Raw genomic sequence first — 16244 nt, forward strand, 5'->3', positions numbered from 1 at the left:
AAGACACTAACCATAAATCAAGACATTGGATTTATTTTTTCACCTGTATATGTTCAGTACATTATGGAGATTTGTGACGGGAAACAAGTGATTATTAGTTTAGACACAAAGAACAGCAGATGCTGGTTTACAAAAAAAGGGCACAAAGTGCTGGAGTGATCAGCGACTCAGGCAGCATATCTGGAGAACATAGAGAAGTGACATTTTGGGTTGGGACCCTTCAGACTGGCTTCAGGGATCAGTGCTGGGAGCCTTACTGTTTGTTATGTACAGTAAGTACTTGAATGTAAATGTAAGGGGTACAATTAGTAAATCTGCGGATGGCAAAAATTGGTCAGAAAGTTGCTATGTCACAACAAGGTTCTGTCTGTAACCCAAACTGCCCGTAAGGTGGAAATGAGCAGAAACAGTGTGTGGGAGAGGATCACAGAAACGAGTCTGAAGAAGGGTTTTGACCCGAAACATCATCTATTCCTTCTCCAAAGAGTGCTGCCTGACCGCGGAGTTACTCCAGCACTTTGTGTCTATCTTCAGTATAAGCCAGCATCTGCAGTTCTTTCCTAAACTGTTATGATGGGAGAGCGAGCAGGCACGGTGAGAGCGGCCGCAGTACAGTATGGTTAATACTCCCCTCCCTCCAGAACCGCCCTTATCTATCCCCTTCCTCCTCCGTCCCTCCAGTCTTTATCCCACCCACCTCCTGCCCCTCCCTCTTTAAGGCCTCCTCTCTGCCCTCCCCTTCTACCTCTGTCCCTCTTTCTTTACCCGTAGGCGGCGCGACTCTCGTCAGCAGCGGCCTCTGCAGCCCGTCCGCGTTTTTATTATTTTTTGTCTATGTTTCTATGTAGTTTTTGTTATTTTTTGTTGGGGTGTGTGTGTGGGGGGGTGGGGGTGCGGTGGGAGAGAGGGGTAACTTTTAAATCTCTCCCTGCACGGGAGACCCCCGACCTTTTCTTGTCGGGTCTCCGTTGTCGTTGGGGCTGCAACGAGGAGCGGCCTCCAACAGGAGAAGACCGGGGACTCTGGTGCCGACGACTCACCGTCACCGTCGCGGAGCTGGCCGAGTCCGGAGCGGGTGGAGCGGTGGTGGAGCGCTGCTGCTGCTGCGGCCCGACCTCCGGAGATTCGGAGGCTGCAACTGCGGGTCTGCGGACGGCGGCACCGGGAGCCCGCGGGTCCCTGGAGGGAGACCGCTTTTCAGGGCTCCTGCCACGGCGACTCCTCCCGGCCCGAGTTGCGGGGTCGAAGAGCTCCTGGAGCGGGGCCTCACAGCACCGCCCCGCGCGGCTTGGAATGGCCGCGGGACTCTGCGAGCGCACGCCGGGGGCTCTAACACCAAGACCCGGTGTGCGACCTCGCACCACCCGGCGTGGCTTTAATGGCCGCGGGACAATCGCCATCGCCAGCCGGGGGCTTTGACTTTGACTCTGACATCGGGGGGGGGGGAGAGAGTGCAGTGGAGAGATAAGTTTTTTTGGCCTTCCATCACAGCAATGTGATGGATGTTTATGTAAAATGTAAATTATGTTGTGTCTGTGGTCTATTTGTTTGTAATGTATGGCTGCAGAAACGGCATTTCGTTTGGACCTCAAGGGGTCCAAATGACAATTAAATTGACTCTTGACCCCCCTCCCTCCTGTCTGTCCCTTCCCCCCTCCCCAGGCCACGCACCCGACTCGGGACCCGCCCCTTTGCTCGACGCCAATTGGACGCCGGCGAGGAGTGACTGACAAGCCGGCGCGCCAATCATCGGCGAGCTGTGCGGCGGAACCTTCCAGAAGCGGACGGTGTGGTGGGTGTGAGAGAGAGAGAGACCGCGCACCGCCTCAAACCGGCGCCGACAGGACCCCCGCCCTCCTCCTCCTCGACCCCACAGCAAGCACAGGGACCGGGCCCGCCGTGAATCCGTGATCGCACGCCAGAGCCGGAGTCGGGGCCCGTGAGACGGACGGCGGCGTCGGAGCACAGGCGGAGAATGGAGGCGGTCTCGTACCGAGTGGAGTCGCTGCCGGTGGTCAACCTGCGCATCGGCAGCTCGCTCACCTCCTTTATCTCGGAGAAACGATTCAACCGCGGCATCACCGTGTCCGAGTTCAAGGTGGGCGGCGAGTCGAAGCGGGGCCGCGGGACCGGCGGTGATGGCGTCTAACGGCTGAAGGCCCGGGGGAGGGGGCGGAGCGCGGGGCATGGGGGGCGGGGGGGCGGGAAGTAGGGGCGGGGCATGATGAGTGGGGGCGGGGCACAGGGAGTGGGGGCGGGACATGGGGGATGGGGGGCGGGGCATGGGGAATGGGGGGGGGGGCATGAGGAGTGGGGGCGGGGCACGGGGAGTGGGGGCGGGACACGGGGAGTTGGGGCGGGGCACAAGGAGTGGGGGGCGGGGCATGAGAGGGGGGGGGGCATGGGGAGTGGGGGCGGGGCACGGGAAGTGGGGCGGGGCACGGGGAGTGGGGCGGGGCCTGAGAGGAAGGGTGAGGTATAGACAGTGGGGGCGGGGCGTAGATAGTGGGGGCGGGGCCTGAGAGGAAGGGTGAGGTATAGGGCAATGGGGGCGGGGCCTGAGAGGAAGGGCTTGGCAGATTGATGGGCGGAGCCAAAGAGGGGCGGGGCATAGTGACGTGTGGGGCCTGAGATGAGGGGCGGGCACAGATAGTGGGGGCGGGGCCTGGGTGGAGGGTGTGTACCCCGGGGGTAGGCGGGGTTCATGGGCAGAGTCTTCAGGGAGTTGTCAATATGGGGTGCCGGTGAGGCGGTGGGATTGTCTCAGCGGGTATGGCTTTGGTTGCATGGGTGGGTATGTATGTGTGAGTGAATGTAACCTGTTGGGCTAAGACAGGAAGACACAAGGAACTGCAAAATAAAATCACCATGTGCTAAAGTAACTCAGTGGGTCAGGCAGCATATCTTAAGAACATGAATAGGTAATAGGAATAAAGAGAGGTGGGGGGAGGACAAAGCTTGGTGAGTGATAGGTGAGTATGGGTGGGGGAAGTGGGAGTTCATAGGTAAATGATTTGACTAAGGCCAGAGATTAAAAGACATAACTATAGAAAAGTATGAATTATAAGGCAGCATATCTTAAGAACATGAATAGGTAATAGGAATAAAGAGAAGTGGGGGGAGGACAAAGCTTGGTGAGTGATAGGGGCACAGGGAGTGGGGGTGGGGCACGGGGAGTGGGGGAAGGGGATGGGGCGGGGAGTGGGGCGGGGTCAAGTCAAGTTTATTTGTAACATACACATACGAGATGTGCAGTGAGGAAAGAATATAGATGGAAGAGTACAAATGGGTGTGAGTCCAGGTGGGGCATAGAGAAAAGGGGGGAAATGGGCCGGAGGAAAGAATATAGGTGGAAGAGTACAAATGGGTGTGAGTCCAGGTGGGGCATAGAGAAAAGGGGGGAAATGGGTTGTTTATAGGTTAGTCACTTAAAATTGAAGAATTCAATTTTCATGCTGTCTACTATTGTTGAACCCAAGATCTATGGTTGTAAAACACCTCATGATATTTCTTCTGTGCAATAAGATGAAAGAGACTGGATTACAGGCAGCCAGCTGGAATAGGATGCTGCACATACGCTCACATTTTTATAATGTTGAGCCGGCAGGGAATTGTATTGAAGAGATAGATGTGAGGTTACTTTAACAGGGAGCCCCGCCACAATACAGTTTGATGCATTATTAATACTATTCCAGAAAATGTACTGATTTTCAATAAAACTCTAAAGACTCACTATCGTTGATCAGACTGTTTAAATTCTAGAATTAGTGTGCTCATTTTAAAAAAAATTATTGAACCATTTTATAATAGTGTAAATTGGAACTGATTGTGGGCTCTCCTGCCTCGTGCATGGACCTGGAGTTGTTCAGCCCAGATGACAAATTCCTTGGCTTACTAGACCAAGATGATGCCCTGCTTGGATCCTACCCTGTAGATGATCGCTGCCGGATACATGTGAGTGTAATACAGTCAGATAATTATTGTCAGTAAACACCATGAATATAGGCCATCTAACTGTGTCAGTTGTAATCAGAATATACTTGTTTCCATTAAAAGTAAAACATTTCTGTAATGCTTCTTAATATTAACTTTGTTTCAGTATATTTTTAATTACTGTAGCTTTAGTTTAGTTGACAGATACAATGCGGTAACACAGTCCTCACCGACCAGCGATCCCCGTATACTATCCTACACACTGGGGACAATTTGCTATTTTTTCAGAAGCCAATTATTTTACAAACTTGGAGTGTGGGATAAAACCCGTGTGGTCACGGGAAGAATGTACAAATGTCGCACAGACGGCACCCGTAGTCAGGATCAAAACCAGGTCTCTGGCGCTGTGAGACAGCAACTCTAATACCACTGCGCCACTGTCATATTTTAGATATAGTTAAACCGATGACTGGTGGGAATATATTAGGTCCATTATTCTGGTTAATGATTTGGATGCTGCTTAAACTCAACTGTTTACTTGTGTGCAACAAATTACTGGCCTATGGATAATTCTGAGTAATTTGCAAATAAAAATTGTAGAAAAGTTTGAAAGTCTTGAACGACACAAGTATGTTAATGTTGTCTCTGGAGTTTGCAGCACTTTCTGTGACTGCATGGGTTTCCACTGTGTGTTCTTTTTTCCTCACATATCCCAAAAACCTGTTGGCATGTTAATTAATTATGGTCCTACGTTTCTGAGGAATTGAATGGGAATAGTAAGGAAAGAAACCAGAAGCCAGATATTTTTCTTCCAGTCAGGATGCAGTAAAGCAAAAGCAAATCCCACATGCTTTGACGGGTATCAACAAACAAACTGAACCTTACAAATCATTCCTCCAATGGCCAGTTTCCAGATGCAAGAACAAAGACGCCCAAGTGATTTGTTTTCCATTTTAAATAGCTTGTTTACTTAAATCATTCCCTTCAACCAGTACAAAGAGACTGTTACTGGCTTCCATGGACCCCTGCTTGAAAGAGATCTTCAAATGTATTCCCTATCTTTTGTATTGAATGAAATGTTTGGTATGCAACAGACTAACTTAAATAAAACCCTTGCTGTAGCAAAGATTTATGTGAAAATTGGGAATTGTAAATCTTGCTGTGGCATGGAATTCAGACTTGTTCACAACATTTCAAATGTGCTCACACCAGAGCACATTGTCTTTACTCTTGTATTCAAATTTTTTTCTGATTTTTTAAAATCATGGTATGAAACCCTTATCGTAGAGTAAATTTCTCTAGGCTTGACAACTAAAAGATAGGAATCACTGATTGAAGTAAAATATTAGTCCTGCATCTGATGAATTAACTGAGTCGCATGCTTGTCAGATTCGGCTTGGATAGGCAGTATGTTTTCAGACAATACTGAAGCTATGTAGTCAATGAAGATTAGATTATTGTGCACGTAGCCACTCTGCATCACTTATCTGGAGCTATACAGGATAGTTCTTGCCATCCTTCACTTGTTAACAGGATTATTGTTTCAAGTCTGTGTTTTCCAGGTAACAGACAAAAGTGGAGTGAAGGTGGGAGAATATGACGATGTTTCTAAAGTTATTAAGTACGAAATGTCTAATGAAGCATATGAAAAGAGACCAGGTAAGGCATTTTGATAAGATAATGTTCCCGGGATGGCGGGACTGTCATATGCTGAGAGAATGAAACGGCTGGGCGTGTACACTCTGGAGTTTAGAAGGATGAGAGGTGATCTTATTGAAACATATAAGATTGTTAAGGGTTTAGATATGCTAGAGGCAGGAAACATGTTCCCAATGTTGGGGGAGTGCAGAACCAGGGGCCACATTTTAAGAATAACGGGTAAGCCATTTAGAACGGCGACAAGGAAACACTTTTTCTCACAGAGACTTGTTGTGAGTCTGTGGAATTATCTGCCTTGGAGGGCGGTTCTCTGGATACTTTTAAGAGAGAGCTAGATAGGGCTCTTAAATATAGCGGAGCTAGGGGATATGGGGGGAAGGCAGGAACGGGGTACTGATTGGGGTTGATCAGCCATGATCACGTTGAATGGCGGTGCTGGCTCGAAGAGCCGAATGGCCTACTCCTGCACCTATTGTCTATAAGGGTAACCACCAAAAATAGCCTGTGCAGCACATCCATCCAACTCAAGGTAGAGAAAGCCATGTGGCTAGTGTTAAAAACTGTTAATAAAATTGTTTTATTTTAATAAAAGTTCATTTTGTCCGCTAATATTCAAAGGTATAAAATGTAAAATGTTTTACTTGGCATCAGTAGTTTGTGACACCTATTCATGAAGTCTTTATTGATTTCTCATCTTGCATGGCAACAGAATCAGATGAGGGATCATGGGAATGGATACCAACCTGATTCTTTGTTCAAGCTGATGAAGCGATGGTGTGGGGTGGCAGGTTTACACATTAATTAATGAGTAGTGTTCTCGAATAAATAGAAATACCACCGCACTGTGTACATCCTTATCTGTTTTACTTGGTTGCGACAGTTGCCCTTATTCACTGCTTCTAATTTCCATTTATAATGATGTTCAGAGAAAAATAAATTGTACGGAGAAAAAAATCCAAATCACAGTTGAATTTTGACGCTAAAAGTGTGTAAATGCATCAGTTATTCTCTCCAGAGGGCATGTGGCTGTGGCATTAATCATAAAGGAATTAATTGCATTACATTATGTGGAATAGTATTCCTAAAGTGTGCTGTTAAAACTGGAGGTCTCATTGGTGTCATTTGCTTAGTATATGTACTGGGTTGGTGTTGCTGATGAGAAATTTGAGTATCTTTTACCAGGAAGTAGTTTATATTTTATTTTCTCTTGTACTCGTCGCGTTACTACTTTGCACGCTACGATGTTAAGCCGCATCTCCTGTTGACGTGGCGTTTAACTGGAAGTACTTTGGGTTCTCTGGTAACAATGTGGGCTGGTTTCTATTTCAGAATCAGCTCGATTATTTCTGAAGCGCAGCAAGCTGGGCTTGTATAATGAGGAGCAGAGAGCAAAGGATGAGTCCGAGATGCAGGAGAGACAACAGGAAGAAAAGATTTTGGCAGACGACATCCTTGTCGGCTCAAGGTGTGAGGTTCTAGTAGCGGGACAGCCAACCAAGCGAGGCACAGTGATGTTTGTTGGTGAGTGGACTGTAGAAATCCCTGAATAAAATTCAGAGAATGCTGATGTAAAAAACAATGTAGTCCAAGAATACATTGGGAACAATAATGCAACATTAATTGAAGATGAAACTGCAATTTGACTTGTGTACTGAGACGGCAACTGATCTCTTGAATCGGGACTAGAAACACTGTCATCACCTGAGTGGCCCTGGACTCTCCTTTTGTCCTATCAATCCCTCCATAACTCACAGCAACTTAAAGCTCATTTTGTTTTCACCGCTGCCTCACAGCGCCACAATCTGGTTTCGATCATGACCTTGGGTGCTAGATGTGTGGAGTTTACACTGTGATTGTGTGGGTTTTCTCCGGGTGCTCTGGTTTTCTCCAACATCATAAAGACGTGCGGGGTTATACGTTAATTGGCCTCAGTAAATTGTACCAAGCATGCAGGGAGGGGATAAGAAAGTGGGATAACATACAAATAGTATGAACGGGTGATCGATGGTCAACGTGGGCTGAAGTGCCTATTTCCATTCTGTATCTTTCAATCAGTCAATTCAATTTAATTGCTCTATAAATCTGGGCTTACTGTTTCAGGTCAAACGGAATTTAAGCCAGGATACTGGGTTGGATTGAAATATGACGAACCTTTAGGAAAACATGATGGCAGGTAAAAACCTTTGTGAAATTCCAAATTATCTGAGTGTTGAACCATGTGCTGAGTTGACATTTTGATTGTAAAAAGTAGAATTACTATTTTTCATTCATTATTGCTCATCAAATAATTGTGTTCATTCTGCAGTGTAAATGGAAAAAAATACTTTGAATGCCAGCACAAGTATGGAGCATTTGTAAAGCCACAGTCAGTAACAGTGGGAGATTATCCAGAGGAAGACTATGGCCTAAATGATGAAATATGAATGCTAATCATCCTACATCTTGGAAGCGTTGCACAGCGGATTTGTACGCTGAAGATCCAGAATCCAATGATTCCTTGTTACAGTTGAATGCAAGTGGCTGGAATTACTGAATATGTTGTGACTATGCAGTTATTTGGCTTACATGTTCTTCAGATTGTTTGGCTCATGATGAAATAGAGACATTTATTACTTTTTTTCAATTTGCTACATTCGAAGTATTCCTAGTTTAGCATCTGACACTAGTTACTTGAAAATCCAGACAAAATTTGCAAAGTACATTAGTTTGACAAAAGCCACTGTTGTGAGTCACACTTGGAATCTCTCTTGTATTGTGATTGTACTGCATTGTAAAGTCCAAATGTAAGCACCTGACTGTAATCTGGGCTGAATTATGCCCATCTTGATACTTTATGTGAAACAAAGAGTTACTTCCTTTCGGAGTTTTGTCTTTTTATAATTGTGTATTTTGCGATTCTGTTTACTACGGCACACTTTATTTAGAGTTTTCAGCTGAAGTGAATGATCAATTGATCGCCAAAGTAACATACTGTGATAATCAACACTAAGAGTTGACACATTGAGTAATGACTCGTCTAATTTTTCTTTGATTTATTGTTGGAATAATATAGGTACTAACTCTAAACAAAATACTTGAAATGTTGCATCATTTCTGCCTTGGTTTCTTACTGAGCTAAAGTATTTATGTAGAGGTCCATGTTGTCTCAGCTGTGTAAGAGGTTGCATGGAAAACATGGATGATTATTTTTTCTTGTGTTTTCCTGAGAGTTTATCACACTTGATCGCTTTAAAAGTTTGTTATCTTGCCAAACACCCATTTCCTACTATTTGAAAGATGAGCTAGTGACTTCTTCCATGTCATTGAATGTTGTTTTAGCCAGGGTGTGCACAGAGCTGTTTCTTGGAATTGTAAGGAAAGTTTTTTGTTTTTTTTGCCTTAACTTGTACTACTGGTTATTGTTGCTGCTGATAAAAGAAAATCACCCCCTACTGCACAGTGGTCATTTTGCCTCACTCCATACATTCCATGCACAAATGTTTTAAAAGTTTGTTGCTAAACCATTACAATTTTTTTAGCATGTTTGACAATTGGCTGCATTATAAGGCCTCTTGCAACAAGGTTTCAACGCATGTACACCAATTTGTTTTTGATCTGTAAAAGAAAGTAGAATAATAAAGCATCAATGCTTGTTGGCAGCTTTTCCATTGCGTTTGGGTATTAGTTATTGAGTTGGCCACAAACCAATTTCACAAGGTAATGGCTTATTCCGAACCAAATTAGGCAGTAGATTTTGTGTGATTTTCAGTGATTTGGTCACATCAATTTTCATGAGCAGAAAAGTGGTCCATCCATATAGGGTGAAATGGACAGAGCAAAACGGACTATGGTGGGATGCGGAAGAGAAAGCAAAGTTAGCATTGACTCGGAGAGAATCGGTCCTTTTTGATTCTCCTCAGTCCACCCCTTTCCTGCATTAATTGTTTGATTTCCCTTGCTTCTAAAGATCTAGGTTCAGCCTCTATAGCCCTTTTGTGCACAAAATAACAAAAATGTCATTACCCTGAGATGAAGAAATTTCCTTCCAGAGCCCTTTGAGTCAGACCCTCCATGGGATAAACAATGTTTCAGTTATCAGTCTGAAACATCTCTACCCAGTTCTTCTAGAGTGCTGCCTGATCCGCTGACTTCCTCCAGCAGACTTCCATTCAGCAAACTGCAGATGCTCATTTACAAAAAAAGACGCAAGGTGCTGGAGTAACTCAACCAGTCAGGCAGTATCTCTGGATAAGGTGGGTAGCTTTCTTCCTTCAAATACTGCCAGCACTTTGTTTTTTGCTCAAGATCTTGCGTCTGCTGTTTCTTATGTCTTCATTGTCTGCTTTATTTTATTGGGCCCTTTTAAAAATTTAGTGAACGTATATCGTAGGCACCAATGGAGTACATCATCTATTCCCCCTCAAATACAAGTTCAAGCTTCCTTGAAAGACTAGGGTTAGGTTTATTTTAAGGAAGCATAAACTTGAACTGGTAGGCTTTATTTTGCATGCTAAAAAACATATTGGCGATAACATACATAGATACAAACAAAGATAGACACAGAGCGCTGGAGTATCTCAGCGGGTCAGACAGCATCTCTGGAGAGTAGGTGACGTTTCTGGTCGAGACCCTTCTTCCAAAACATCACCTATTCCTTTTCTCCAGAGATGCTGCCTGGCCCGCTGAGTTCCTCTAGCTTTTTGTGGCTATGGGTTAAACCAGCCTCTGCAGTTCCCACCCACACATAAATACAATGAAGTCAAACTCAAGTCCAATAGGGCAAAGGGGAACACTTCTCCGCTATGGAGGATGATATGGGATCTGACAAGCAAAGATCCTATAGCTAGCTATATATATATCAGCAAATATCCTATAGCTTGCTATATATATCAGTGAATATCCTATAGCTTGCTATATATGTCAGCAAAGATCCTATAGCTTGCTATATATGTCAGCGAATATCCTATAGCTTGCTATATATATCAGCAAAGATCCTATAGCTTGCTATATATATCAGCAAAGATCCTATAGCTTGTTATATATATCAGCAAAGATCCTATAGCTTGCTATATATATCAGCAAAGATCCTATAGCTTGCTATATATGTTAGCGAAGATCTTATAGCTTGATATATATGTCAGTGAAGATCCTATAGCTTGCTATATATATCAGCAAGGATCCTATAGCTTGCTATATATGTCAGCAAAGATCTTATAGCTTGCTATAGGATGCTATAGGATCTTTGCTAACAAGTGGCGAAGCGCTCGCAGGAGCGGGAGCGCCGGCAGGTGGCGCAACCCTCGCGGTGCTTGCAGGTGGCGCAACCCCTCGGAGTGCCGGCAGGTGGCGCAGCGCTCGGAGGTCCGGGAGCGTCCACGGGCGGCGATGGAAGGAGCAAGGTCGGGCAATGGCGGCGGGGATGGGGCATGGGGTAGACAGGGGGGTGGGGGAGGGCAGGGGGGGGGTGGGGGAGGGACAGAGGGGTAGGGGAGGACATGGGGTAGACGGGGGGGTAGGGGAGGGGTAGACAGGGGGATAGGGGAGGGACAGGGGGGTGGGGAGGGACAGGGGGGTAGGGGAGGGGACAGAGGGGTAGGGAGGGACAGAGGGGTAGGGGAGGGACAGGGGGTAGAGGGGTGGGGGAGGGACAGGGGGGTAGGGGAGGGACAGAGGGGTAGGGGAGGGACAGGGGGTAGGGGGAGGGACAAGGGGGGGACAAGGGACAGGTGGGGTAGGGAGAGACAGGGGGGGTAGGGAGAGACAGGGGGTAGGGGAGGGACAGAGGGGTGGGGGGAGGGACAGGGGTAGGGGAGAGACGGGGCATGGGGTAGACAGGGGGGTAGGGAGGGGTAGGTGGGAGAGGGGTAGGGGAGGGACAGAGGAACTGGCGAGGGACAGGGGGGGGTGGGGGAGGGACAGGGGGATGGGGGGACAGGGGGACAGGGGGTGGGGGAGGGACAGGGGGGGTAGGGAAGGGACAGAGGGGTGGGGGGAGGGACAGGGGGGTAGGGGAGGGACAGAGGGGTGGGGGAGGGACAGAGGGGTAGGGGAGGGACAGGGGGTAGAGGGGTGGGGGAGGGACAGGGGGGGTGGGGGAGGGACAGGGGTGGGGGAGGGACAGGGGGGTTAGGGGAGGGACAGGGGGTAGGGGGTGGGGGGGGAGGGACAGGGGGGTGGGGGGGACAGGGGGGGGTAGGGAAGGGGACAGAGGGGTGGGGGAGGGACAGGGGGTGGGGGAGGGACAGAGGGGGTAGAGGGGGGACAGGGGGGGGGGAGGGGACAGGGGGGTGGGGGAGGGACAGAGGGGGTAGAAGGGGGACAGGGGGTGGGGGAGGGACAGGGGGGGGGGGGGGAGGGACAGAGGGGGAGGGGGGACAGGGGGTGGGGGAGGGACAGGGGGGGGGGGAGGGCAGGGACAGGGGGGGTGGGGGAGGGACAGGGGGGTAGGGAAGGGACAGAGGGGGGGGGGAGGGGACAGAGGGGTGGGGAGGGGACAGAGGGGGGGTAGAGGGGGGACAGGGGGGTGGGGAGGGACAGAGGGGTGGGGGAGGGACAGGGGGTGGTAGAGGGGGGACAGGGGGTGGGGGAGGGGACAGAGGGGTGGGGGAGGGACAGGGGGTGGGGGAGGGACAGAGGGGGTCGGGGGAGGGACAGAGGGGGTGGGGGGGGACAGGGGGGGGGGGAGGGACAGGGGGTGGGGGAGGGACAGGGGGGTGGGGGGAGGGACAGAGGGGTGGGGGAGGGGGGGGTGGGGGAGGGACAGAGGGGGACGGGGGAGGGACAGAGGGGGTAGAGGGGGGAAGAGGGGTGGGGGAGGGACAGGGGGGGTGGGGGAGGGACAGAGGGGTGGGGGAGGGACGGGGGGGAGGGGGGGAGGGACAGGGGGAGGGAGGGGGGGGGGGGGGGGGGGGGGGGGGGGGGAGGGGGGGGGGGGGGGGGGGGGGGGGAGGGGGGGGGGGGGGGGGGGGGTGGGGGGGGGGGGGGGGGGGGGGGGGGGGGGGAGGGGGAGGGGGGGGGGGGGGGGGGGGGGGTGGGGGGGGGGGGGGGGGGGGGGGGTGGGGGAGGGGGTGGGGGGGGACAGGGGGGGGACCGGGGTAGGGAGGGACGGGGGGGTAGGGGAGGGACAGGGGGGGTAGGGGAGGGACCAGGGGGGTGGGGAGGGACAGAGGGGGGGGGGAGGGGACAGGGGGTGGGGGAGGGACAGGGGGGTGGGGGAGGGACAGAGGGGTACAGGGAGGGGGGGGGGAGGGACAGGGGGGGTGGGAGGGACAGGGGGGGGGGGGGGGAGGGACAGGGGGTGGGGGAGGGAGGGACAGTGGGAGGGGGTAGTGGGGGAGGGACAGGGGGGGGGGGGAGGGACAGGGGGGGGGGGGGGTAGGGACAGGCGGGGGGGGGACAGGGAGGGGACAGGGGGGGTGGGGAGGGACAGGCGGAGGGGGGGAGGGACGGGGGGGGGAGGGACAGAGGGGGGGGGGGAGCAGGGGGGGGGGGAGGGACAGGGGGGGGGGGGAGGGACAGGGGGGGGGGGAGGGACAGGGGGGTGGGGGAGGGACAGGGGGGGGGGGGAGGACAGGGGGGGTGGGGGGGGACAGGGGGGTCAGGGGGGGGGGGGTCAGGGGGGGGGGGGGGGCAGAGGGGTAGGGGAGGGACAGAGGGGGGGGGGAGGGACAGGGGGGCGGGGGAGGGACAGAGGGGTGGGGGAGGGACAGGGGGGTGGGGGGGGGACAGGGGGGGGCGGGGGAGGGACAGGGGGGCGGGGGGAGGGACAGGGGGGGGGGGGAGGGACAGGGGGGGTAGAGGGGTAGGGGAGGGACAGGGGTGGTGGGGGAGGGACAGGGGTGGGGGGGGAGGGACAAGGGGGGGGGGGAGGGACAGACGAGTAGGGGAGAGACAGAGGGCAACTGCAATGTCAGCCTGAAGAAAGATCCCAGCCCTAAACATCATCTGTCCATTCCCTCCACCGAATCCTTCCCGCACTTTGTGTTTTAGAATCTACTTGTTCAGAACTAAATGAATGTGATTTGTGTGTTCACTTGGACTGCTTTGATATCTGGATCCACTTTGTTGAACAATAATGTTTTTTTAAACTAAAGCTTTTCACTGTACCTCAGTACACGTGACAATAAACTAAACTGAACTATACTGCCCTACTTTGACAAAAGGAAGGAACTGACAGAAAGGCGTTTTCTTGTAAATTAGGAAAACGTGTTTCTTACTTCTCTGGTATAAATATTTTCAAATTGTACTCAGAGAAGACTTAATTTGTTCACCATTGTGTAGAGCATATCTCAAATACCCTAAAATGAGCAATAACTCAAAATTGTCAGTTGATTCCTTTTGTCAAATTAGGGCAGTATACTCAGTGAAGGTTCTGTGTTGATTAGAACATTTTGATTGTAAGTGACCAGCAGCAGGTGCCATAAACGATAATTTCTATGTTTATGCTTAGATTCGGATTGATCAGAACTGATTTGACATCATGGCCAGACACAGCAAACTGCAGAAACAGGTGTTAAAACTTTACAAACAGTTCCTTCGAGCTGCCAAAGATAAACCTGGATTTCTGCCTCTGATTCAGGAGGAATTTCGCAAGAACTCCCAAATACCGAGAAAGGATGTAATGCATATCGAGTACTTGTTCCGAAGAGGGCAGAGGCAGTTGGAACTGTTGAGGGAGTCAAATACCAAACAAGTGGCGGCTTTTATCAGATTCAATCCACCAAACAGCCACACAGTGCAAAAGACCAAGGACTTGCCATCATAGCGTCAGAGGCAATCTAAAGATAGTGAACATTATGATTATGAAACACGTCTGCAGTGATAGGGTGACGTGGATAAGAATGAAGCTGTGGGATATGCACTGAATCCAAGAACCAGATGTTATGGCCACAAATATGCATAAAAAAAGATATCTGCATTTTACCCTGCGCTCCAGCAGTAATTACAGTTCAAAACTACTTCATAGAATGTAACACACTATGATTGTGAAAGGTAGTATGTAAATGTATAATACATAAATATATTGGTTTATTATTGTCAAGTATATCTAGATACAGTGAAAAGCTGTGTTTGCATGCTATCTAGTCCAATTGTACATTAATAATATACTTGAGTACAGCATGAGTACAATCAAGCCACACACAAGTGTATTATACATGTGTAGGAAGGAACTGCAGATGCTGGTTTACACCGGAGATAGACACAAAATGCTGGAGTAACTCAGTGGGACAGGCAGCACCTCTGGATGGAAGGAATGGGTGACGTTTCAGGTCGAGACTTCTTCAGTCTGAAGAAGGGTCTCGGATTGGGAGATTGCAACCTTCACGTGGTCCGCCCTGTTTCGACGAATGCCATCAACCCGGCGTGCAATCAAATAGAACAAGTTGTCCTACAACTTTAGGCTGTGCGCGCCATACGCAAGAAGAAGAAGGGTCTCGACCCGAAACGCCGCCTATCCCTTCTCTCCATAGATACTGCCTCGCCCGCTGAGTTTCTCCAGTATTTTTGTCTACCTATTTTTCCAGCATCTGCAGTTCTTGCTTAAACATATAATTATATAAATATAATATTGTAAATCTCTCCACCATTAGTCCTGGTGCAGGGTCTTGACCTGAAACATCAACCATCCCTCTGCTTCCATGATGCTGTTTGACCATCTAAGTTCTTCCCACGGGATTTTATTTTGCTGTGTAAATATAGATCTTCGATTTTAATTAACAAAATCGTGACCAGGAAAGATTTGAACCTTGGGGCAAAACAGTCTGTGTGTTTTTTTAGACTGTCTTTATTCTCGGAAAGGATGTCAGAGATTTGTTTTGTCGTCATTGTTAAATATGTAGTTCAGAATTAGGCTTGGTCCTTTTGAATAATTTTTCCATGTTGAAATACGAAGTTGGCTATTTGCCACGGTCACGGAGGGGGGAGGGCAAGTGAGGAGTGGATACGGAGCAGTGGGAAGTAATCTCACTGATGTAACATAGAGAGTTTAGAGAAAAAGGGTGGAAATGGGCCCATCGGACCACCGAGTCTGTACCGATCAACAATCACCCTGTAGACTAGTTCCATCCTACACTCTAGGGAAATTTTACAGAAGCCAATTAACCGTCAAACTCACATGTCTTTGGAATGTGTGAGGAAACCAGAGCACCCGTAAAAAAAACCCCACGGGTTTACAAGCTAGAACTTACAGACCTCTACCACTGCGTCGGTGGCACTGAGACACCACATCCTCAGGATTGAGAGTGTCGGCCTGGAGGGATCTGCGTCAATATGGGTACTGACCATTGCTGAGAATGACATTTTGAAAATGATCATTGAATTCTGTAATTAATGGTTCACTTCAACATACCCCCCCCATCCCCTCTACTAAAAGTTGGTTAACCAGTTCCATGTATCCTTCTTGTGATCACACCGCCCCTAGCCAACAATTGGTCAAACAGCGAACCTCCCTGCCTGAGGTCATCTGCCAGCCCTGGTTTGTCCTCATCTGTTCTTGCTTCTAGTTGCCTCCACACCACTTACAATCAGTCTGAAGAAGGGTTCCAACCCAAAAGGTCATCTATCCATTTTCTCCAGTGATGTTGCCTGACCTGCTGAGTTACTCTTAACATTTTGTCTGTCTTGGGTACTAAACATGCAGGGCTGAACAGACGCATTTCTTATCAGTGGGATGT

At 49.6% G+C, this 16244-nt stretch overlaps 2 protein-coding genes and 1 pseudogene across 3 annotated transcripts; 2 read left to right on the forward strand and 1 right to left on the reverse strand.

Annotated features, from left to right (window-relative positions):
- The first annotated feature begins 1783 nt into the window (after nucleotides 1-1783).
- tbcb (tubulin folding cofactor B) lies at nucleotides 1784-9233 on the forward strand. The gene is made up of 6 exons (XM_055663757.1): nucleotides 1784-2098; nucleotides 3811-3954; nucleotides 5496-5592; nucleotides 6922-7113; nucleotides 7693-7765; nucleotides 7898-9233. The coding sequence occupies exons 1-6, from the start codon at nucleotides 1976-1978 to the stop codon at nucleotides 8013-8015; spliced, it is 747 nt and encodes a 248-aa protein (XP_055519732.1). The 5' UTR covers nucleotides 1784-1975; the 3' UTR covers nucleotides 8016-9233.
- A 1642-nt stretch (nucleotides 9234-10875) lies between these two features.
- sdhaf1 (succinate dehydrogenase complex assembly factor 1) lies at nucleotides 10876-14614 on the forward strand. 2 transcript variants are annotated; one of them, XM_055663758.1, is made up of 2 exons: nucleotides 10876-10970; nucleotides 14021-14614. In XM_055663758.1, exon 2 carries the CDS (start codon nucleotides 14051-14053, stop codon nucleotides 14333-14335), a length of 285 nt encoding a protein of 94 aa, XP_055519733.1. In that variant the 5' UTR covers nucleotides 10876-10970; nucleotides 14021-14050; the 3' UTR covers nucleotides 14336-14614. The 2 variants fall into 2 exon arrangements, with proteins under 2 accessions (XP_055519733.1, XP_055519734.1); XM_055663759.1 differs by lacking the exon at nucleotides 10876-10970 and adding an exon at nucleotides 10984-11002.
- LOC129714063 (basic proline-rich protein-like) lies at nucleotides 12117-14049 on the reverse strand (annotated as a pseudogene).
- Nucleotides 14615-16244: the final 1630 nt, after the last annotated feature.

Source organism: Leucoraja erinacea, chromosome 38 (genome assembly GCF_028641065.1).
Source record: "Leucoraja erinacea ecotype New England chromosome 38, Leri_hhj_1, whole genome shotgun sequence".
In the NCBI taxonomy this organism is placed as follows: Eukaryota; Metazoa; Chordata; class Chondrichthyes; order Rajiformes; family Rajidae; genus Leucoraja; species Leucoraja erinaceus.